At 43.3% G+C, this 24241-nt stretch overlaps 1 protein-coding gene across 4 annotated transcripts in view; it reads left to right on the plus strand.

Moving 5' to 3' along the window:
* The window catches only part of LOC126456335 (uncharacterized), a 42461-nt gene extending 26416 nt beyond the window's left edge, over positions 1-16045 (plus strand). The window contains exons 1-2 of one of the 4 annotated variants that reach the window (XM_050092084.1): positions 14021-14104; positions 15553-16045. In XM_050092084.1, coding sequence (XP_049948041.1) covers positions 14056-14104; positions 15553-16004 — 501 coding nt within the window. In that variant the 5' untranslated portion in view covers positions 14021-14055 and the 3' untranslated portion in view covers positions 16005-16045. Of the gene's footprint in view, positions 1-14020; positions 14105-15552 lie in introns of those variants that run through there. The other 3 variants (XM_050092085.1, XM_050092086.1, XM_050092088.1) reach the window with 3 other exon arrangements.
* Positions 16046-24241: the final 8196 nt, after the last annotated feature.

Consider the following 24241-nt stretch of genomic DNA (forward strand, 5'->3'; position numbering starts at 1 on the left):
ACTTAATAAATTACTGAGACAACTAGTTCTGACACAATGCTGATGTAAGAATTAAACAGCATTAGCAGATGCCTAAGTTGGGACTATATCTCTTTTTAAACTTTGAAGTTATTAACGTTATACAACCACAGACATTGAAAGTCTGATCGTAGTAAGCTTTTGTGCAAAATTAGTTTATGTGTTAGAAGGTTGTTTTATTTATCTGAAGCCGATTTTAGTCTGTCAAGCAAGGTTTATTTTCGTCACTGTGGGGACATTTATAAAAGTAAACGGTGAATAAATTAAAATTTTTTGAACATATAATCGGACGTCGTTTAAAAATTGTTTAATAAAATCTATTTACACCTCGACTTTTGTTGAAGTTAAGCGAATGCTAAACAATTTCGTATTTTGAACTGATGTGTGGTCACTATGAAACACAAATGACGAATCTGAGCGCATCACTTTTACCCTGCACGTAACAGACCACTCACAGCAGCAAAAACCATTCTGAGGAGCAAGGGTTCAACAAGCAAGACTTGAATTAGTGTCGCAATGAGCTGCGTCTGAAACGTCAGATACAGTTAATGTAACACACAGTAATTAAAACTCGTCCTGGACTGTGAATTGTGGACGAGCTGAAACTTGCAGCACATGGTGAAATTTTCAAGAAATTAATTTTTATTTGCAACGAAGCCTGCAAGCACTACCGAATGCCCTTGGAAACTTTAATATCTGTGTTTTAAATTAAACTGATATCAACTAGCGTCACGAATATGAGAAGGAGATCAAATCGTAATAAAATTGTAATCTGCAGATGACTCTTCCAATAGGATTCTGTTATCTGAAGGTGTTCGACCCGAGAAATACGGAGAGCTATGTTTAATTACGATCGTTTCCGTTAAGCTTATCATGTTCACTGAGTTACATCTGTTGTTATAAACTTTCCCCTTTCTTTCTGGAATCCCCAATTAAATTGATTAAATTTGCCAAAAACGAATTATGTGTACTTTATATGTGTTTCTGCCAGCCTAAATATTTCTCGTTTAAGCTTCACTCAGATAATAGTCGGTATACAATACTTTAAATTATTTTTTAATCGAAATTATCATTTGCAAATTAAATGTCGACAAGAATTATAATCTACTGCAAGTGCGCTACTTGCCCTCGCTAGAAGGAGTAGTCAAGCTTCTTTCGCTAGTTCCAGTAACGTATCTGATCAAAAGCATGCTGACAGGTATTAGTAGGCATTAGCATGCAGTGCGTTCACCCATCGCCTTGATGATGAAGACACTTTCAGCGAGGTATCTGATGTGCTTGGACGAATCGCATCCTAATCTTCCTCAAAGAGTCAAAACCAGAGAATGTAGTCATGGTCGACTCTGGGGTTTGGAGGGAAGTCGACGTTCTGACTCAGCGCAAGGGTATTCCTCTGGGATCAGATCGGGACTCGCGGCACGCCAGTCCACTTCAGGAATGCTACTGGACACAAACCACTGACTCACAAATGCTGCATTGTGACTCGGTGCACTGTGAAGCTGATACAATCATCACCTCAGAATTGTTGATCCACTGTCCTTAGTACACCGTGCTGTTAAATGTAGTCATAACATTCGGCGTTTAGCGTTTCCTTAAGCGCAATAAAGGAACAACAACCACCAAAACCGCTGCACATTTCACTGTTAACACTCCAAATGATAGAAAATAACGTTGTCCAGGCATTGGCCAAGGTCAGACCCATCTTTTTAACTGCCTAGGCACAGGCATTCTTGTAGATGGACTGCTGGCAACACTTTGGAGCTCACGAGTGATTTCTTCCGAAGATTTAATGTGATGTTTTACAACCAGAACGATCAGTCAGAGAAGGCGACTTGTTACGTGCGGCATTTATGCTAGGTCCCAAGTTTTATCTCTTTTGATGGTGGTATGTCGTCACTACAGGGCGATAAAGAATACAGAAAGTAAAAGGATGTCACAAAAAGACTGTTGAGTATACATATCTCCTAGGGCATTGCTAGGGGAAGGAGAGATATGTTCTCTCGAGAATGATTAGACATGCTACATTTGTGTTTAGAAATAACCCTGACACAAAATAATTTGGCATTTATTTCGAAAGTAATGTATTACGTTTATAATAACTGGGCTTACCGTAACCGGAAAAAATCCCAGTCTAATATAAATATTTACTCTGTGCACGAGCTTGGCGTCGTTAATCACATCTACATGTGGGGGAAAAAACAAAGTGTCTGGTCATTCCATTTCTTAGAAAACACGGCATATGTAAAAACTGTGGCTGTCATCAGCATAAAGGGATAGTAGCACGACCTGCCGATGATCAGACAAAGACATCACCGATTGCTCCTCATTTCAAATTGAAAGTGTAATTTACGGAAGGAAGAAATAAGATTTTTTCCGTTATCGTACAGAAAACTGGAATTTCGGTCTTTGTTGCACTGAATGTTCCAGTATATCGATTCAAACATACAATTTAATATGTGCAAAAAAAACCTGACACTATGATAAGTACGAATCTCTGACGTAACAATGAGATATAACGGTTCTTCCACACACAGTCTTGTTGCCCTTGAGCAAACATACGTCAATGAAGAGGTAATAATTCTCTCACAACTGGGAATATTGATATATCAATAACATCAAGAAACTGATATAGCTCAGCAGACTGTTAAACAAATTATTCCATGTATTAAAGCTACAAAACCACGCCCCAGATCACTGCATCAAACACGGTTTACTTCGAGCGTCAAGGAGTTGTGTTAGCTGCATTCGGCGGCTTCATTAACACCAAGCCTTAAACAAGTCACCACTGAAACTCTTTTGCCAATACATTCAAGGACAGAACGGTCTAAAATGAAAATAGAAGAGGCATATTGTGTTCAGTTATCACCACTTTTTCTGTCATTAGTTGCTTCCTGTTTTCGGATCCATTAACATAAATTAATGTTGTACATATACTGAGGTGATGTAAGTAATGGGATACCGCTATGCACGTATACAGACAGCGGTAGTATCGCATACACGAGGTGTAAAAGGGCGGTGCATTTACGGAGCTATCATTTGTACTCAGGTCATTCATATGAAAGGGTTTCCGACGTGATTATGGCCGCACAACAGGAATTAAGAGTCTTTGAACACGGAGTGGTTGCTGAAACCTGAGGCATGGGACATTCCTTTTCGGAAATCGTCAGGGAAATCAATGTTCTGAGATGAACAGTGTCGAGAGTGTACCGAGAACACAAAATTTCAGGGATTGCGTCTACCAAGAACAACGGAGTGGTTGACGGCCTTCACTTAATGAGTGACGGAAGCGGTGTTTGCGCGGTGTTGTCAGTGCTAACAGACAAGCAACACTGGGTGAAATAACCACAGAAATCAATGTGGGACGTAAGACGAACGTATCCGTTAGGACAGTGAGGTGAAATTCGACATTAATGGACTATGGCAGCAGACTACCGATGCGAGTGCATTTGCTGACAACACGACATAGACTGCAGCGCCTCTTCTGGGCTCGTGACCATATCGGTTGGACCACAGACAATTGGGAAACCGTGGCGTGATCAGATGAGTGCTATTTTCAGGTCGTAAGAGCTGATGAAAGGGTTCGAGTGTCACGTGGACCTCACGAAGCCATGGACTCAGGTTATCAACAATGAGTTGTGCAAGGGATGGTGGCTCTATAATGGTGAGGGCTGTATTTGCATGGATTGGACTGGGTTCTCTAATCCAACTAAACAGATCATTGACTGAACATGGTTAAGTGAGGCTCCTTGTAGATCATTTGCACCCGTTCATGGACTTCATCTTCCCAAACACGATGGAATTTTAGTGGGTGACAATGCGCCAAGTCTCCGGACCACAATCGTTCGCGATTGGTTTGAAGAATATTCTGGACACCATGAGCACATGATTTGGCCACCCAGATCACCCAAAATGACTCACTTCGAACAATTATAAGCCATAATCGAGAGGTCAGTTCTTACACCAGCAACACTTTCGCAGTTATGGACGGCTATAGATGCAGTATGTTTCAATATTTCTGCATTGGATTCAGTGACGTGTTGAGTCCAAGCCCTGTCGAGTTCCTGCAATATGGCGGGCAAAAGGAGGTCCGACATGGTATTAGGAGATACCTCTTGACTTTTGTCACCTCACCCTTTGAAGTTGAAAACCAACTTAGTAATCTCAGATAATGGATAGAAAGCTTATCTCCACTGACCTGCGAATCGGCTGCAGAGGCTGTTAGGGTAGGAACTGTATTAATTAATCCTTAGTCTATTTCGTGGCATTAACGTGTTACAGAATTAAATGTACGCTAATGCGCTTGTGAGAAGGGGAAGTAATGATGCTGAACAATTTTTAACTACAGAAAGGTGGGTAAATGGTTTACAGCATTATATCTTTGCAAGAGTACGGCAGTAGGGAGCCGGGAATGAAGTAGTAGGTTTCCACTTTTTTGGACTCCTGGAAACTCCTGGTAGCCCTGCACGTTGAGACCCTTCGCGTCATAGCTGCTCGCACTCAGGAAGACCACAATGAGAAGACATTCCTTGACAGAGCAGTATCTGATAAACAATACCATCGGGCTTGCCGCAGTCTGCGTTACGACGGCGAGTATTTTTTTAATTGTTAATTTCGCGTAATGTAATGTAGGAGAGAGGAACGGCAAGTGCTCGCAGTAAAATAATCGCTCTGTTTTTAAGTTTAGATTTTTTCAGTTGTATTCCACAAGCTACCATAGGATCCATGGCACGCGGTTTCAATATTGGTATCACTCATTCACTGACACCTCCATTCACGGATGCTGCCGAGAAAAAGACAATGCATATACCACTCATTAAATTTCCTGAGTGCCCTGATCTTATGACATTGATCTTCACGTGATATATGCGAGATTTATGACTCTTCAAGCTCTCCCGGAGGATATGTTGTACATAGTCTTCATGGGATTACAACCGCATGACGTTGTCCAAATCCCACAATATTTCCTCGGAGCACCTGCCCAATATGTTCAGATGGTACAACCTTGCTGGTGGGTAGGTACGACTGACGGTATCCGTATCCTGTACATAGAGCACGAGCGCGAAGAATGCGCAAGCGCGGAAATCACGCATGCGCAATGGTTTGCAGATAGATGGAGCCATACTAAAACGTCCTCTGCCGAATGTTGCAGAGAGTACCTGCTGCGCGTTCCTATACGCTATGTTTACTAACACTGCGGCCAGACATCACTCACTAAAACAATGTACTAGACCAATGTTATGACGAGTCTGTTAACGAAAAATCTTAATTTCTCTTCGTGATTTAATAGCAGCCAATGGAGGAATCCATGCTGTGCTCAGTTGAAACCCCGCATCCCTGTTGATGAGATTATCGGTTGTACGGAACGGTATTGGTTCCTTAATGACGCAATCCCAGAAAGATGGTACCGACAAAACTTCCGTCTTTTCATAAATCATGCGATGCCCTGTATTCAGGCAGTGTTCTGCAATTGCCGATTTCTCCGGTTAACGTAGGCGTGTATGGCGATGATGTTCATCGCAGCGTTCTTGTACTTGTTACTGATGTGCAATAGAGTAATACTGAAACAGACAGACTGTTAAATACACACATCAAAAAATGTTTTGCATCACCCCGGCTCCCAGAACTTCTGAAGATAGACGTTGACTGTGGATATCTTATCACAGACACAGTCCATTTGACTGTTCACAGATGTCACTAAACCCGCCCAAAGATGTAAACAACCTTGCATGAGCAGCGCCGATTAGACGGAGGGATACGACAGCCGATCAGATCCAGTCATTCCACCAGGAAGGAGGTACACGGCTCGTGTTGTCTGTAGTTCAACCGTACTTAGACGGTCAATACCGTGGTTCGATTGCGTCTGAATTGTTGCTTTGTGCCAGGAAGGGCTCTCAACAAGGGAAGTGTCCAGGCGTCTCGGAGTGAACCAAAGCGCTGTTGTTCGGAAATGGAGGAGATACAGAGACACTGGAACTGTCGATGACATGCCTCGCTCAGGTTGCCCAAGGACTACTACTACAGTCGATAAGCGCTACCTACCGATTATGGCTTGGAGAAACCCTGACAGCAACGCCACCATGTTGAATAATGCTTTTTGTGCAGCCACAAGACGTCGTGTTAAGACTCAAGCTGTGCGCAATTGGTTGCATTATGCCCAACTTCAGACCCGACGTCCATGGCGAGATCCATCTTTGCAACTACGACACCATGCAGCGCGGTACAGATTGGCCCAACAACATGCCGAATCGACAGCTCAGGATTAGCATCACGTTCTCTTGGTTCAAATTTCTCTGAGCACTATGGGATTTAACCGCTGATTTCATCAGACCCCCAGAACTTAGAACTACTTAAACCTAACTAACCTAAGGACATCACACACATCCATGCCCGAGGCAGGATTCGAACCTACGACCGTAGCGATCGCGCGGTTCCAGACTGTAGCGCCTAGAATCGCTGGGCCACCCCGGGCGGCACGTTCTCTTCACTGATGAGTGTCGCATATGCCTTCAACCACACAATCGCCAGAGACGTGTTTGGAGGCAACACGGTCAGGCTGAACTCCTTAGACACACTGTCCAGCGAGTGCAGCAAGGAGGAGGTTCCCTGGTGTTTTGAGGTGTCATTACGTGGGTCCGACGTACGCCACTGGTGGTCATGAAAGACGCCGTAACTGCTAAACGATACGTGAATGGTAAGCTTTGTTCTTCCAAGGATCGTTTAAAGAGTTTCATCAAAGAACTCGGTGCACTTCATTGTTAAGAGCCATTGAATTGGTCGGTGTGTCAACTGGCATTGAAAGTCAAGGAAACCGAGTTTCGTGCTATTATCAAACACTTTTCAAATAAAAGTCGGAATGCTGCACAAATCAAAACAGAATTGGATGAAATTCACGTAGAGTCTCGGCCATCACTGAACACCTTACGCGTTTGGATTAATGAATTTGAACGTTGTCGGCCAAGCACCGAAGACAAAGCACGCTCCGGACGTTCATCTGACATTACCACAAACGTAACCATTGAAAGAATCCATGATTTGAAGATACATGACCGCCGAGAATTTTACTCAAAATCTCACACTTACCTCATCTTTTTTTTATTCTCTTACTTCAAGATCCCTAAATCCAGTTATAGGAAGACGAAATGCACTACTGTAAGATCGTTATGCTATTCTCTTTTCTGTAACCTGTCTTCACTAAATATTTCGTTTCATGTTTTATTCTATATTTAAAGAAACAAGGGATCCATTGAAAATGTGAGAACACGCCCAGCCAGAGTTAACGTACCATATAATATTGCAATAGAGCGTTGCGCTCTCTGGAAAGTGGAAAAGACTGATTCCTCGAAAAATTTCGTATTAAGAGGGAGAGAAATGTAATGAATTGGGTCTAATACAGTTGGAGATACTGAATGGAGTTGACAGAATACATTATTTTTGGTCACACATCGTGATAAATTGTCACTGACAGAATTACCTCCGGTTGTGGAGGAGTTTTGAACTGTGATTGGGACAAAAAATTGCTAGGCATTGTTACGACTGATTTTAAGAATATTTGGTCCTGAGTTTGAGGTAAAGTCCAGAATTTTTCTTGGAGTCTTCTGAATCTTAGTTTTGGTGTTTGAAAATCTATTTCTACGCAAGTTGCGGGGATGTTAGAAGGACGACGAGTTAAATGGAGCCTCCATCACAGTCTTCGCCTTTTGAGCAAATAATCTGAGTAGGTAATTTCAGTTCATAAGTACAACTAATTAACAGGCCGTCCATCGTTCACACCGAGCGCCGCAATGACACATATGCGGACTGACTGCTGCTTATAATCATGACACAGAACTGCTACTGTTCTTGGATTAGATTATTCCAGCTCTACTTGTTACTTGTGCAGGGAAACTATTGCAAAATGGCTGCATAAAAATGTGAAGAAATCGAAAAACATGTGATCGTCGGAAGGATTGACTCAGACTGTAGAACTGTGAAAATAGCCTTCGGTGACATTAAAAGCAAGAGTGGTAAGATTAAGAGCGCAACGGGAATTCCACTGTTAAATGCAGAGGAGAAAGCAGATAGGTGGAAAGAGTACACTGAAGACCTCTATCATTGGGAAGACTTTTCTGATGGCGTGATAGAAAAAGAAACGGGAGTCGATATAGAAGACACAGGGGATCCAATATGAGAAGCAGAATCTAAGGAACTTTGGTAGACTTAGTTTCGAATAAGGCTGATGGGATGGATAATTTTCCATCAAAATTTCTAAAATAAATCGGGTAAGTGGCAACAAATAGACTCTTCACGTTGATGCATAAAATGTATGAGTCTGGCGACATACCATCTGATTGTCGAAAAACATCATCCTCACAATTCCGAAGACTGCAAGAGCCGACAAGTGCGAGATTTATCGCACAATCAGCGTAACAGCTCATGAATCGAAGTTTCTGACAAGAATAACATACAGAAATATGGAAAAGAAAACTGCGGATCTGTGTGATGATTATCAGTTTAGCTTTAGGAGGAAGGTAAAGGCGCCTAAGAGACAGTGGAAGAAAACTAAAGACAAATGAAGACACGTACATAGTGTTTGTCGACCAGCAACAAGCGTTTGACAATGTAAAGTGGTGTAAGATGTTCGAACTTCTGAGAAAAATAGGGGTGAGCCTTAGCGAGAGAGGGCAATATATCCAACGTTCAAGAGTCAAGAGGGACCAATAAGTGCGGAAAGCAAAAACGAGGTGCTCTGATTAAAAAGGGTGTAAGACAGGGAGGTAGTCTTTCGTCTCTCCTGCTCACTTTATACATCGAAGAAGCGCTGACAGAAATTTAAAAAATACGAAAGTAAAGAGAAGTAGCAGAAATGAGAAGAGCGAGAAACTTGACATCAGGATTGATGGTCACGAAGTAAGTGTATTTAAGGAATTCTGCTACCTAGGCAGCAAAATAATGACAGAGAGAGCAAATAGGACATGAAAATTCAGACTAACAGTGGCAAAAGTGACATTCCTGGCTAAGAGAAATCTATTAGTGTCAAACAGAGGCCTCAATTCGAGGGAGAAATCCCTGAGAATGTACAATTGGAGCACAACACTGTATGGTAGAGGACCATGGGCTGTGGGGAAACCCACAACAGGAGAGAATCGAAGCATTTAAGATGTAGCGCTACAGAATAATGCTGAAAATTAGATGAACTGATAAGGTAAGGAATGAGGAGGTTCTCAGGAGAATAGACGAGGAAAGGAATACATGGGAAACACTTACAAGAAGAAGGGACAGGATAGTACAATATCTGGTAAGACATGAGGGAATGACTTCCATGGTACTACTGGGAGCTGTCGAGGAGAAAAACTGTAGAGGAAGACAGAGACTGGAGTACATCCAGTAAATAACTGAGAATGTAGGTTGCAAGTGGTACTCTGAGATGAAAAGGGTGGCACAGGGGAGAAATTCGTGGCGGGCCGAATCAAACCAATCAGAAGACTGATGACTCAAAAATTATTAACTGCTCCCAGCTGTGGTCTCTGCACGTTCGTCATCTATTAAAGAGATAGATACAACACGTGTTCAAGGATTATTTACTAGAGAAACCCGTCATGTACTTACGTCTCTAATTTAAGGGTCGTAAAACATTGTATAGTATATTAAAGGGACACACAGACTTTGAAAGTAGTATTGTGTCGAAGATTTGTCGAGGAGTGGGATATTACAGGGTTATATGACGTAATATGTTTTCCTGACTGAAATAAGTGTTTGTTTTTCTGTGGTTGGAGCCGGATATTCAAAAGTTTTGTCTCATGTTCCGAATTTTTTTATGAGAGGGGGAGTGGGGGGGAGGTGAAAAGAATGGTGGCATTGCGAAAGCTTATGACAAATCTACTGACGAAAGTTAAGTGTGTTGTCGGGGACAACCGGGACTTGGAGATGCATGCCAATCAAATTTATCGCGAACGAACTGCAGAACAAGGGACTGCATTCATCCAGAATTTCAAGAAGCCTAACTTTTAACTGAGCAACCTTGTACATTACCAGCTCTTCAAAGGGGTGAAAAAAAACAGTGAATGACTTCGACCTATTGCTGAAACTATCATCAAACTCGGGCGACAAAATTACCAATTTTGTAGACACAAAGATGAAGGACTTATATATCTCACTAGCGACTCACACAGACTTCGCACAGGCAACACTGTTATCTACGGCATGGCGACTTGTGTGGTAAAGTGTCAATTTTGCTTATGGGCCACTAACTAGATTTACGACTGAAATTAAAACGTTAGGTAACTGAGTATCATCTCTTTCTTATAACTTATATACACAGCACAAATAAGAAAAGTTCACAAGAAGCATTATTGCTACCCATTCCATACATAATAGGTGTTTGGAATAACGTCTGGTGAAAACTGATGGGAGCTGAAGATTGGAGAGAAGCCAGAGAAACAGCTTACTGCCGAAGAGAAATTGGATGGCACATCGACTCTTAGGGATTTACCTTTAAGCGTATTCTCCTACACCAGCTGAAGAATAGGCTCAAACGTGCAAGTCCACGGGCAGGTGGCGATTAGGAATAGGTGGATGTGCCGCTGTGCTTTCCAAAGTTCGGGCTGCTGCCACGTCGAGTCGAAAGCAAGCCAAAAACCGTGTTACAGACATCATGATGTTACAGCTACAAGCTGGGTAATTTTATTTCACACGGATTTAAGTTATCTTCTATCTGGAAATATGTTGCAGTTGTGAAAAATATTATTTGATTTCTTTAATTCACATTCGAAATCAAAAAGTGACCTAATGACAGAGTGTATACGTGGACAAGGAAAAAAAGTTCCCAGATTTCCTAATCAAAAAGAAACTTTTTTACAGGTGAAAAGAGACTGGTTTCGAGTGAAAATACACTTTTCCCATGTTAAATGACCGTATACTTTCCCTCGGAGCTGCTAACCTCTCAATCCTTTCAATTATAATGGTTCCAGACACCGGCAAAGAACTTCCCGGCACTTTAGGAAACGAAATCCAGCAAAAAGGAAGTGTGTTTTGGAATTGATTCGCAGCAACATGTACAGTGAATATTTACGTATTACGGAAGTATAAATACGAATCCTACCAAACACAGCACGTTAGTTTTTAAAGTACTGAGATCGAGATTGCGATGCGCTGTTGTCGGTCAGTCGTAGCTCACGTCACGTGATCTCGCCAGGCAATGACAGCAGATTTTCAGAGCATTGGACTGGTGCGTGTAGTCAGTCAACAGCAAGATCACTATTAAGTAGCGCGAACACACAAACAGGAAACGTAATGGTTTAAATTAATATACATATAGTACAGTTACAAGAAGAACAAAGCTTCCACATATTATATTGGTCTTTCTTGCGTGTGTTAACCTCTGAGATACATCATTCACAAATGAGCCAGTAAAATTTTAAGTAATGTCTGGTCTTCTGGGCCCGAAGTTCTTCTGAGTGACTGATCCACAAAGTTTTATGTTTTTAATGAGACAAAAGCACTCTGATTTAAGAAATTCACTGCACATCCTCAGATGTTACACAACTCATCGTGCGTAAAAGAAAATTTACTTTGAATGTAACGCTTCTCAAACTACCATTCGCAGTATTTTCCCGCTAACTGTGAGGCTTTAAGCAGTTGTGACGTCACGCTTATCGGAAGCAGTTTGTTGTCAGGATGTACTGCATAGTCCTCGTGCTAAAGCATTTGACATTTTGCAGTCGGCAGACACTTGCGTGCTCACTGTGTTTTGTTGTAAATGGCGCAAGGTCTTTGTAAGTAAAGTTTTATTTTGTGTTATTCTCTCGTTTATATTTGGCTGCAGAATTATTCTGCAGTAGGGGGGATAAAGTAAAATTCTTTGTAAGGGGATCAGTTCTTAACAGTCGAAATTGCAAAAATTTAATCAAGAAAATACAAAACTCCCGCAACTCTGACACATTCCCTGGTTTTTCCCGGCTGTCCCGATGCACACGCTGAAATGAGTATCTCGGGATGTGCATTTATATAGCTTTGCGAGACTTGATGGGTAGATTGGCATGAGAGTGTACTCCAGTTTTCCGTTGACTAGGTAAAGACTGTAGAGATTTTTGGGAAATACTTTAGTGTGGCGTAACCCGAGCACTACTGGAGAAGCTGCTTCATTCATGACAGTGCTGTGCAGTAACAATTGACGTTATCAGTATGGTTCCTGGCTGGTGTACTGCCTTTGCCGCAATCCCCTAGGAATACGCAAGTCAATAACAGTTGTCGGAAAAATGTGGACACCAGTTTCAACACCGTCTGGCAGCGTACAGATTATCTAGCCCAGTGATCGTGAAAGTTTTTTGTTCAAAAGTCACTACTGACCCTGTGGGGTGGCATCTAGGGCCGTGTACGAACCGATCTTATCACTAACTGGTAACCTATATGAATTAGTATGTTATGAGCCCCCAATAGACTAGCTACAGAAAGGACACGGTAACCCAGACACATCTGGAAAGCCTGCTTCATTCATGCCAGTGCTGTTCAGCACACAGTACATCGTCAGATATCGGCAGTTTTCGGAACAATTCGTGTCGGCTGTTCTCTATTTCACAGTGCTGCCACCATCAGTGACCCAAAAGTTGCTACACTGCAATTTCCTGACGAAGTGTTGTGTTGATTGTGTGAGAGGATGATAAATTGATTATTGACAGTTATTATAGTTATATTTGAATGCATTAAACAATATGAGACACTATCAAAAATGTTTGCTAAATGTTTTGAATGTAATTTTTCCTCTACACGTTGCGTTGTATTACAACAGCCTCAATTTAATTTCATACTTGTTGCTACAAATATGAACCGCATTTTATCATTACGTCTCCGAGGTAGGCGGCCACCGTAGCTCACACTCGAATTAAGCATACCTTAAATTTCTATCGTATTTGCAAATACATACACTGGAAAGTAACGTGAATTATTAGCACAGACAGTTTACTGATACGTTGGCAGAATATAACAAACATTTTTATACACTTTGCATCCCCTAGATAGAGCGCGCTACTCGTGTAGTGATCCGTCATGCAGACAGGACCCTTTCAGCCGAATACCTCGTTGGCTGGTAGCAGGCAAGAGCGAGTGGCAGCTGTGAATATCTGGGAGTCTTTCTTACAACCAAGGGAGAGGTCAAGGAAACCTCAGCGACAACTGAGGGAGGGGGACTATTTAAACGTAATTCCGGGGCAATGAGCCCAGACAAAACATCCAAAGCCTCGCATCCGCGAAAGTCTTTTTATTTATCCGTATACCAAGTGAAGTCGATGACTTATTTGACGTATGCGGTGAATCTATATTGACCTGAGTGAAAGAAACTAGTTTACCGCTAGCAGATTTCGTTATGGTTGGGGGAAGACTACGGGTTGCATCTGGATCTTGTTTAACTGGCGACAACAGTTAAAATTTCTTTCGTACATGATCCGTGGTGAACGTGATTAATTTTTACTGAAAGAGTCCTTCCCATATTCTGAACAGTACAACCATTTCTCGTATAGATTAACATAGCCATCTGAGAACCATAGCTGTCAATTATAGCAATGAAGTACCTGGAAAAGGAGGATCTAACAACGGATCATTTGTTGCCTGTTTGAGAAATACTTAACAAGTAGGTATGTGTAAATGCCTGCCGGAATAGGGCTGTGCTCAGAAACCGATGTAAACTATCAGTTTTCAATTGCGCAACTACTGTATCAAGAGAGAAATGCTGTACAGTGCTACAACGTGGTTGACTTCAGTTATCAGCACGTGACTACTTGTCGCAGATAGAAATCAGATTACCCAAGCTCTCGAAGCCTCTTGTTACTTTATCTAAAGAGAGCCTATCCAACTACTCTCGAACATAACGAGATTTTTCAAGCGTTGCTGCATTAAAAGCTTAATTTTAGAAATGCGTCAATGAATGACGCAACGTAGTTCCACTGAAAAGCCAGCCGACAGACGTCATATCTGGTGGGCTGCGTGTATATAAGATCGGGGCAGCGATCTAAGAGCCATCAGATTTCTTCCTTCCTTGAGGAGTGCAGACGGACAAGGACAATCACCATGCTGAGAGAAGCCGCAGCCCTTTTGCTGATTGCAGCTGTTGCCAGTGGTAAGTGGTCCGCTGTCCAATGTTCTGTGAAGTGTTGTGACTATCTAGGAGCAAGTTATAAGCATATTGTTGTAACATATAAAGAAAAATCAACAAACTGTTATGAAAATACATAGCAGCGAAACTTGAATTGGCTTGGAACGATAGTTCATAGCATTTTTAATACTGCTGAGAGTTTCAGATTACACATCCGGACACAGCACTAGGTTCCAGAGCTACATGTAGCAGACAGTGTCAATTTCGTAAATTCTTGTTTAGTATAAATTCCTCTTTTTTCATATGGACTTATTTCACTTATTAACAACTAACGACAGTTTATGGAAGTATAAAATCACAGTAAAGCAAAAGCAATTCAAACTTAAAACATATATAACGGAGGAAAAGGCTATTTTCGTCTTTTAATTTATGTATTAGTTATTGCAATAAACGTGAGCAAAAACACACGACAGAACTACATCTTCGTTTAAAATCCTCGCCATTTTATTATTTTTCAAATTTCAAAAAATTATGCTAATACTTTGCCACAATATCCTATAGATAAAGAAAATTGTTTGTTTTTTGATTTCGGATAAGATTTGCAGACTGAGAGACATCCGTCATGGACACACCTCATTTTGGACATAGCATGGGGAGGCGTAATGAAGACTGATTTTTTAAAAAAAAGTAATCAGAAAATGTTATCCAGTAATCAATAAGTAATGTGCAACAAGATATACGTTGTTTGCTTCATTTGTTTTTCCAAAACGAAATCGTAAAAGTCCCTTATTTTATAGGCTGTCTATGAGAATGTAGCTTTAAGGGGTATTCCAATTTTATGCTATTACGTTCTTAGAAATGAGTAAAATCACATACTAATAAATGTGTAAGTATTTGATATTAGAAAAATAGAAAACAAATCGAGAAACTGTAACTACATAACGTATATATGGAAAAACTTACGCTATAGCAAAACTCTCCACGGATACAAAGACAAAAAAAAGGAAGCTGGGAACAGTACACATTAATATATGGGTTCTTTACAAGTGAAGTAGTTAGAGACAATAGCAGAAAGCTTATATAATAGCATACCAAGAAAGCGACAGATTGTGAAGAAAGACACTATTTGTCTTGCGTTCCTAAGCGGACTTTCCTATAGAAAACTATATCCATCTTATAAGCAACTCCTGAGGGAACATTACAGGGTGAGAAGTTTCACAGCAAAATTTATTTCTGATAATTGTTTTTGTCTCTGTTCTTCAGTCGAATCATAAAACATCACCTAAAACAACTTTAGATCCTTTTGCTTCCTCTTGAAGTTTTATCATTTGGCAAGTAGACACACGTGTGATTATAAATACTGTAGCCAACAGATAATTTTGGTGTTGTTTCTGTCTGTTTTCGTACGTCAGATTCTAGTAGCGCTAGATAACAACTGACTGTCACTTAATGCGGGCGTGATGTATTTTCAGCTTCGTACCCGAAGACGACTGTGCTGTTCCAAGACCCGGCGGACTACGCGGGCGAGATGAAGTGCTGCATGGGCGCCTTCAACACCCCACACAACTACACGGGCGCCTACCAGGTGAACGCACTCTACCTCAGCAGCCACGTGCGCAACTACGCCACTCTGGAGATAGGCCCGGAGCAGCAGGACATCACGATTACCATGAGCGAGACTCCGTATGGCGTGTCCAACTGGAAGGTCGTCGCCACAGCCACCTACTCGGAAGTAGCCGAACCTCTCCAGCTCCTCAGGGTACCTATCAGCTACAAGACCGATCCGTCCAAATATTACCTGTTCGAAATCTCGTACGGTGGCAGCTACACATACCCTACATATTCATCTATCGATATATCTGCTGGTCCTTACAAGACAAGCTACAACGCCTTTATACTGGGTATCGACTACGAGAAAGCATGAATGTACTGAATACTCAGTTCCAATAAATCAACCTATTTATATTTCTTTGTTTGATTTGGAGTCGTTTGCTGAAATTCATTCCCTCTTCCTTCCCATTTTATTGTTTTGTATTCGACTACAGTGTGTATCAACACAGATTTTCTCTCTCTCTCTCTCTCGTGAGTGAGTGAAAACAATATGGCAGCTAGCTATCATGGTGGCGTTACGGGCATGTGACTCGGTAATTAAAGTATACATGGTATATCACAGTTCATGTTACAAACTTCCAGAGGTTGTAGACGGAACTTAATAGATCAAGTTTTAAATGAGTACCCATGTCTAAAAACGGTTTTACCTATGTCTGATAACGGTTTGTTTCTAAGTTACAACGAAAACAAGACGTTCACATTTCACTCCTATTTACTGAGATAGTTACAACAGCTGTTAGATATGACGACCACTAAGTTCACTGCACGTAGTACATGTGCGCACAAAGTTCGCATAAGCCCTGTGCAATGTGCACGGTGCATTGTTAATCACTTCTGCCGCAACCATGACCTGTGCAACCAGATCTTTCCTCCTACTGCACAGTAGTCTCGTAAACAGGACTCTTCATGTGGCTCCACAACAAGTAGGCCAAAGGAGTTAAATCTGAGGATCTTGTTGGCTAAGCATGAGGCCCACCTCGACCGTTCCACCTGTTCCTGTATGCTACGTTCAGATAGTTTCGGAGGCGAACTGCAAAATGTATTGCCACGCCATCGTGTTGCAAGCACAATTCGTGCCGTGTATCCAACAGCACTTCTTCCAAAACCTCCATCAGCACTTGTTACAGGAATATCAACTACCAGGCATCTGTTAGGTGAGGAGGAGGGATGTACGGTCCAGTCACACGATCATCGAAGATACCTGTCCAAATACTGATGCCAAAAGTGTGATGAAATCACCGTGAACACGTCAGTAAGGGGTTTTCTTGATCCCAAATGTGGTTATTTCGAGCGTTCAAATAACTCCACTGTTGAAATGTGCTTCGTCGATGAACAACATTCGGCTTGGGAACTGGGGAAAATTCACACACCGGTGTAAAAACCGAATACAGAAACTGACACGTTTCACAAAATCTGCCAGTAACATGGCGTCCGAGTAGTGTATTGGACGTCCACCGCTCATCACAGAACGTGCAAGTCGGAGGCTTACTCGCTCTTTAAAAACGCCAAACAGCGCACGTTGTTGAGGAATGCACACCACACAACTTACATTAGATTAGATGTAGTTTTCGTTCCATCTGATCCCCAGTGAGAAGATCCTGTGGGATGTGGTGCATTTCAGAAAACAAGAATACACTACTAATGTTCACAAAATAAGAACAGATATAGTAATGTAGCTTCTACAGATCCCAAATGAAATCCTTCGTGGATGTGGAATCGTTAAAAAAAGAAAAAAACCTTAAGTATATTTACATTCAAAGGCATTAAAACTTGTACCAAATATTAAATTCTTAATACCCTTAGGTGCAAATGATAATTCTTAGGCTGTTGTAGCCGAGCTTCATGAATTGAAAAAATTAAATACAAAAAATTACAACACTTATTGACAATGATCAAATTTCTGCACAAAATTTGTGCAGAAGTCAGATTGTAGACATATTCACTTTATGTTGTGGTCTTCAGTCCAGAGACTGGTGTGATGCAGTTCTCCATGCTACTCTATCCTGTGCAAGCTTTTTCATCTCCCAGTACCTACTGCAACCTACATCCTTCTGAATCTGTTTAGTGTATTCATCTATTGGTCTCCCTCTGCGATTTTCTACCGTCCACGCTGCCCTCCAATGCTAAATTGGTGATCCCTTGATGTCTCAGAATATGCCCTACTAACCGATCCCTTCTTCTAGTCAAGTTGTGCCACAAATTTCTCTTCTCCCCCATCCTATTCAACACCTCCTCATTAGTTATGTGATCTACCCATCTAATCTTCAGCATTCTTCTGTAGCACCACGTTTCGAAAGCTTCTATTCTCTTCTTGTCTAAACTGTTTATCGTCCACATTTCACTTCCATACATGGCTACACTCCATACAAATACTTTCAGAAACGACTTCCTGACACTTAAATCTATACTCGATGTTAACAAATTTCTCTTCTTCAGTAACTCTTTCCTTACCATTGACAGTCTACGTTTTATATCCTCTCTACTTCGACCATCATCAGTTATTTTGCCCCCCAAATAGCAAAACTCGTTTACTTCTTAAGTGTCTCATTTCCTAATCTAATTCCCGCACCATCACCCGATTTAATTCGAGTACATTCTATTAACCTCGTTTTGTTTTTGTTGATGTTCATCTTATATCTTCCTTTCAAGACACTGTCCATTCCATCTTTGTGAGGCCTTCCCCCCCCCCTCCCCCCCCCCCCCCCCAAAGAGGTACCCATGTTCACCCGACGACTTAGACTACCACGGCGGTGGACGTTGTGTCATCAGCGTTGGACTGTGGGTAAATGGAATCGTGTTCCCTAATATGATTAATGACATTTCTGGTTACACAATGCCGATGGTCGTGTCTGGATATATCATCATACAGGCGAACTGCTGCTCGAAACATGCACTACACCTCGGACGCAAGCCGGTGGCAGTGTGATATTACTTGGGCTCGCATGGAGGGCACTATGGCAGCTCAGGAGTACATGTATATTATTGTTGACCACTTGCGTCGTTTTATGCCTGACGTGCTCTCTGAGGGCAATGACGCCTTCCAACAGGATAACTGTCAATGTCAACAGGACATAATCGTGCTACAATAGTTTTAACAGCATTATTGTGAACTCATGCTCATGGCCTGGCCATAACATTCGTCTCTCGTTAGCCCGATGGGTCAACTGTTAGCCCGATGGAATAAACTGGGACGCTATTGGGTGCTAGTTCTTTGTCCACGTACTATCGACCTGTGGTGTACAGCAGTGGCGTGACCTGTGACTGTAGTCTGGTTAATAATATTTGATAGTTGACGTCTGTCACTTGCCACTACAGTCTTGTCACAACGGCTGTAGGCTACCGCGCTGTTACAGGTGACACACAAAAACTGTAGGTCACTTCAAAAATGGTGCGAACGTATGACACGGAGAGTGTTGGAAGTGGCCTCTGGTAGGTACGTCAGAAACGCAAGATTCTCTCTCGGCAGCTGATTATGAGTGATCAGTGAATGAACTGCGGCAGACGACGCGTTTTGTAGCCGTGAATTTAAATTCATGTCTTAAGTTAACCACAACCTCGTGGTGTACAATGTGTCCGAAAAAAATGGCGATCAGCAATCTATGGTGAAACTAAAATCACTGTCTCGTTGTTCATGCCGAGTAAAGCTAACCTTGGTGAGCAAACCCAAGACAGAAAAAATTTTGCTTCACTGGTAAAAGCAAACAGTAATTTCGTGCTAAAATGTGTTACTTCAAAGTATCCTCATACTGGTTGCACGAGCTGTCTCGTTGCCAACCGATGAACTGTCCTCATTGCTACTTGATTGCAGATTATAGACGACAATGGCATATTCCAAACGACAAATGAATGATAGGAAGAAAAGTAAGGCCAAGTAAAGGAGTCTGTCGACATTTAAAAATGACGCGGAAAAGAATTAGAAATAGAAATTGCATTTAAGACAATTAACTCAATTTTTAAAAAATCGAACTCTTTTGGTAAGACTTAGAAACTTTTAAAAAATTTTGTTGCAATTTATGAGATTTTTTATTTTATTTTATTTCATTTTTTAATTTTTTATTAAGGACAGAGAACTTTTTGATTACTATCAAAGACCCTACCCTTTTTTTATTTCCCATGGACAAAAAAGGGAAACTACGAAAAAAAATCTACTTTCCATCACCACTTGCCTCCTAACGAAAAAAAATGCACCTCTTCAGGCGTTGGCGCCTATCTAAGACTATCCCAAAACAACTAACCTATTACTACAAGGGTTGGGAAAGGAAGAAAGTAGGGGGGAAGAACATAGAGAGTAGCGATGAAAATTAAAGTAGTTGCGAATGGGCTTTCTTTAATTTTGTGTTTTGCGCTTTTGTATATACACTCCTGGAAATGGAAAAAAGAACACATTGACACCGGTGTGTCAGACCCACCATACTTGCTCCGAACACTGCGAGAGGGCTGTACAAGCAATGATCACACGCACGGCACAGCGGACACACCAGGAACCGCGGTGTTGGCCGTCGAATGGCGCTAGCTGCGCAGCATTTGTGTACCGCCGCCGTCAGTGTCAGCCAGTTTGCTGTGGCATACGGTGCTCCATCGCAGTCTTTAACACTGGTAGCATGCCGCGACAGCGTGGACGTGAACCGTATGTGCAGTTGACGGACTTTGAGCGAGGGCGTATAGTGAGCATGCGGGAGGCCGGGTGGACGTACCGCCGAATTGCTCAACACGTGGGGCGTGAGGTCTCCACAGTACATCGATGTTGTCGACAGTGGTCGGTGGAAGGTGCACGTGCCCGTCGACCTGGGACCGGACCGCAGCGACGCACGGATGCACGCCAAGACCGTAGGATCCTACGCAGTGCCGTAGGGGACCGCACCGCCACTTCCCAGCAAATTAGGGACACTGTTGCTCCTGGGGTATCGGCGAGGACCATTCGCAACCGTCTCCATGAAGCTGGGCTACGGTCCCGCACACCGTTAGGCCGTCTTCCGCTCACGCCCCAACATCGTGCAGCCCGCCTCCAGTGGTGTTGCGACAGGCGTGAATGGAGGGACGAATGGAGACGTGTCGTCTTCAGCGATGAGAGTCGCTTCTGCCTTGGTGCCAATGATGGTCGTATGCGTGTTTGGCGCCGTGCAGATGAGCGCCACAATCAGGACTGCATACGACCGAGGCACACAGGGCCAACACCCGGCATCATGGTGTGGGGAGCGATCTCCTACACTTGCCGTACACCACTGGTGATCGTCGAGGGGACACTGAATAGTGCACGGTACATCCAAACCGTCATCGAACCCATCGTTCTACCATTCCTAGACCGGCAAGGGAACTTGCTGTTCCAACAGGACAATGCACGTCCGCATGTATCCCGTGCCACCCAACGTGCTCTAGAAGGTGTAAGTCAACTACCCTGGCCAGCAAGATCTCCGGATCTGTCCCCCATTGAGCATGTTTGGGACTGGATGAAGCGTCGTCTCACGCGGTCTGCACGTCCAGCACGAACGCTGGTCCAACTGAGGCGCCAGGTGGAAATGGCATGGCAAGCCGTTCCACAGGACTACATCCAGCATCTCTACGATCGTCTCCATGGGAGAATAGCAGCCTGCATTGCTGCAAAAGGTGGATATACACTGTACTAGTGCCGACATTGTGCATGCTCTGTTGCCTGTGTGTATGTGCCTGTGGTTCTGTCAGTGTGATCATGTGATGTATCTGACCCCAGGAATGTGTCAATAAAGTTTCCCCTTCCTGGGACAATGAATTCACGGTGTTCTTATTTCAATTTCCAGGAGTGTATATTTAAGTTTCTTTTATTTATTTATTTACTTTTTTAAAAATTTTTTCAGTTTCTTAAATTTGTTTTAATTAAATTAGTCTATATGCCACAATTCCGGGAGTCGCTAGCGCCTTCTGAGTGGCACAACATCTAAACGTGTCTTCTCGAAAATTTAATGGAGATTCCGATTGTAGTGTTTTCAGAACATAATGTCGGCAAAAAGGTATCATCATCTCATGGCTTGGACGTTCTAGCTGGAAGGCGGGTCAAGGAAGGCGCTCCGTAGAAAACTGGTAAAGCACTATTTGTATCTGGGGTTGCGAACAAGTGCACAGTGTCGATCGTTAAGGTACGTCCAATAACCTAGTTCTGATTTCTCGTCGTTGCCAATTCACAGCGTTAGGTTTTGTTGCGGGATAATGAACCACATCCGGGAATAAAAGCGTAAGGAAAGTGATCTGAGCAGGTGTCTGTCGGGTAAGGAAAGCCGAGATACGCTGCACGGGCCTCCAGACGTCAGACGACGGACCACATGAGAATCGGTAAGCGTCCGTGTCGTCTACACCACAGTGAACACAGAGGTGTGTGTCAGCAAGGCGGATGCAGTCCAAACGTAACTGGTTGACCTGTTTGGCCTTGACTGTGATATATCGGGTGGACTGGACGCTGGTATCGAGATAACCAGCATGCATCGCTTTCCACACAGGACGCCATATGATCTGGGGAAACTTGGGTTCGATGGGGTTTGGGGTTCAACACATTTGAAATGTGTCATGTACAGTCTTTGTCTAGAGAATACGTGAAACGGGTAAGGAGGGCAGGATGTAACTTAATTCAAGAAAGAAGTGCCGAAAGTGATAAAAGGGGGGTGGAATGTCTAATAACGTGAGTGGGGCTGACTTGTAGACTGGTGCGCATTCATGCAAAAGCAGTCCGGTCAGCTCGCCAGGCAGCGACGCCAGACTTTCAGTTGGGAGCCAACAAAAAGCGCCGTAACTGTATCGGGCACATGGAATAAGCCCTCTAGTCCATGCTCCCGCGAGAGGGCAAGGGAGGAATATTGAAATTTAAATAACATAACGGTACAGATGAAAGGATCCCATCGCCAGCAACATAAGGCGTGCGAGGGTAATCGGGACCGGGAACACTTATGCCACATGGGGGATGCGTGAGGCATGTTAAATATTGACGTATTGTGCATGCTGTACAATGTCGAGGGATCTAAGCCGGTCGTCCACAAGGCCAGCCCCGATCGTTTGGAGGAGACGTCGATTGTTGGTTGCTGCTGAACCATCGCCAGCAACATAAGGCGTGCGAGGGTAATCGGGACCGGGAACACTTGTGCCACATGGGGGATGCGTGAGGCATGTTAAATATTGACGTATTGTGCATGCTGTACAATGTCGAGGGATCTAAGCCGGTCGTCCACAAGGCCAGCCCCGATCGTTTGGAGGAGACGTCGATTGTTGGTTGCTGCTGAACGACGGAGGTAATTCATAAAGTCCATGTCGAAACAGCGGACGCTGGTCGCCACACTTAGAGGAGCGACATATCGCTCAGGAAGACCATCACCAATGAACAGAACCTTCGATTTGGAAATGTTAAGAGAACTGGCCGATGCCTCCCCAAATGTCGCCATCCAAGTCAGAGCCAAGTGAACATTATTGTGGAGGTAGAGAACGAGATCGTCAGCATCGGCTGTACAACAGAAGCGGTGCCCGTGCAATGTCAGGCCCACCAGGCGTTGGTGAAGCCCCTGGAGTAGAGGCTCTATGCCAAAGTATACAGTATCGTGGAAAGCGGGCAATCCTGTCGGACAGAGCGCTCTATCGCTAGAGGCGCGGTGAGACGACCAGTACAGAGCATTCTTGAAGTCGCGCCGTTCAAGAGCAGCATTACCACTATTACTGTACGAGCCGGAAAATCCATGTGTTGGAGGACCGATTTCAGAAAGGTATGGTCGACGCTGTCGGATGCCTGACTGAAATCAAGCGATACATGTCTCTGTAACGGCAAAGGGCCTTATGGATGTTGTTGTCACCGCCCAGCGAAGTCTGATCAAGGGAGGTGACGTATCTTTCTGCCTTCTTGAGTCGTGGGGCCAACAAACGAGTAAACATTTTCAAGTCACTGTTGAGCAGAGTGATGAGCCGGTAATCACAGACCCGTGATCGCCCATGTGGCTTAGGGACAAGGATAATGACCCCCTCAAGGAAGATGGCTGAGATCGTCGTTGTGAGTGACATTAGTACACGATTGACGACCAAGTAGGTGTCAAAAGATATCTAAAACACTTGTAAAATTCGATGCGGAGGGCGTCAGATTCAGGGGACTGGTTGGCAGATCCCACCTTAATAGTATCTAGAATTTCATCACAGGTCACTCCCTCCTGAAGTTCTTGAGCCACATCCTCTGGCATGAGTGATCCGATCGCTGAAAGGTCAGCATGACGGACTGCCGTCCTAAGGGGCCCGGGATTGATTTCCGGCTTGATCGGGGATTTTCTCCACTCAGGGACTGGGTGTTGTGTTGTCTTCATCATCATTTCATCCCATCCGGCTCGCAGGTCACCCAATGTGGCGTCGAATGTAATAAGACCTGCACCAAGGCGGCCGGACCTGCCCCGTAAGGGCCTCCCAGACAATGACGCTAAACGCTCATTTCCATTTCATCCTCTGGCATGGTGTTTGAGCCGTATTAAAGTTAGTTTTGAAAAGCGCGCCGCAGCACGTAGCGTGAAACAGTCGCCCTCCGTTATCTGGCGGTAGCGCCTTTGACGCAATTGAAGG

This window comes from Schistocerca serialis, chromosome 2, assembly GCF_023864345.2.
Source record: "Schistocerca serialis cubense isolate TAMUIC-IGC-003099 chromosome 2, iqSchSeri2.2, whole genome shotgun sequence".
Classification (NCBI taxonomy): domain Eukaryota; kingdom Metazoa; phylum Arthropoda; class Insecta; order Orthoptera; family Acrididae; genus Schistocerca; species Schistocerca serialis.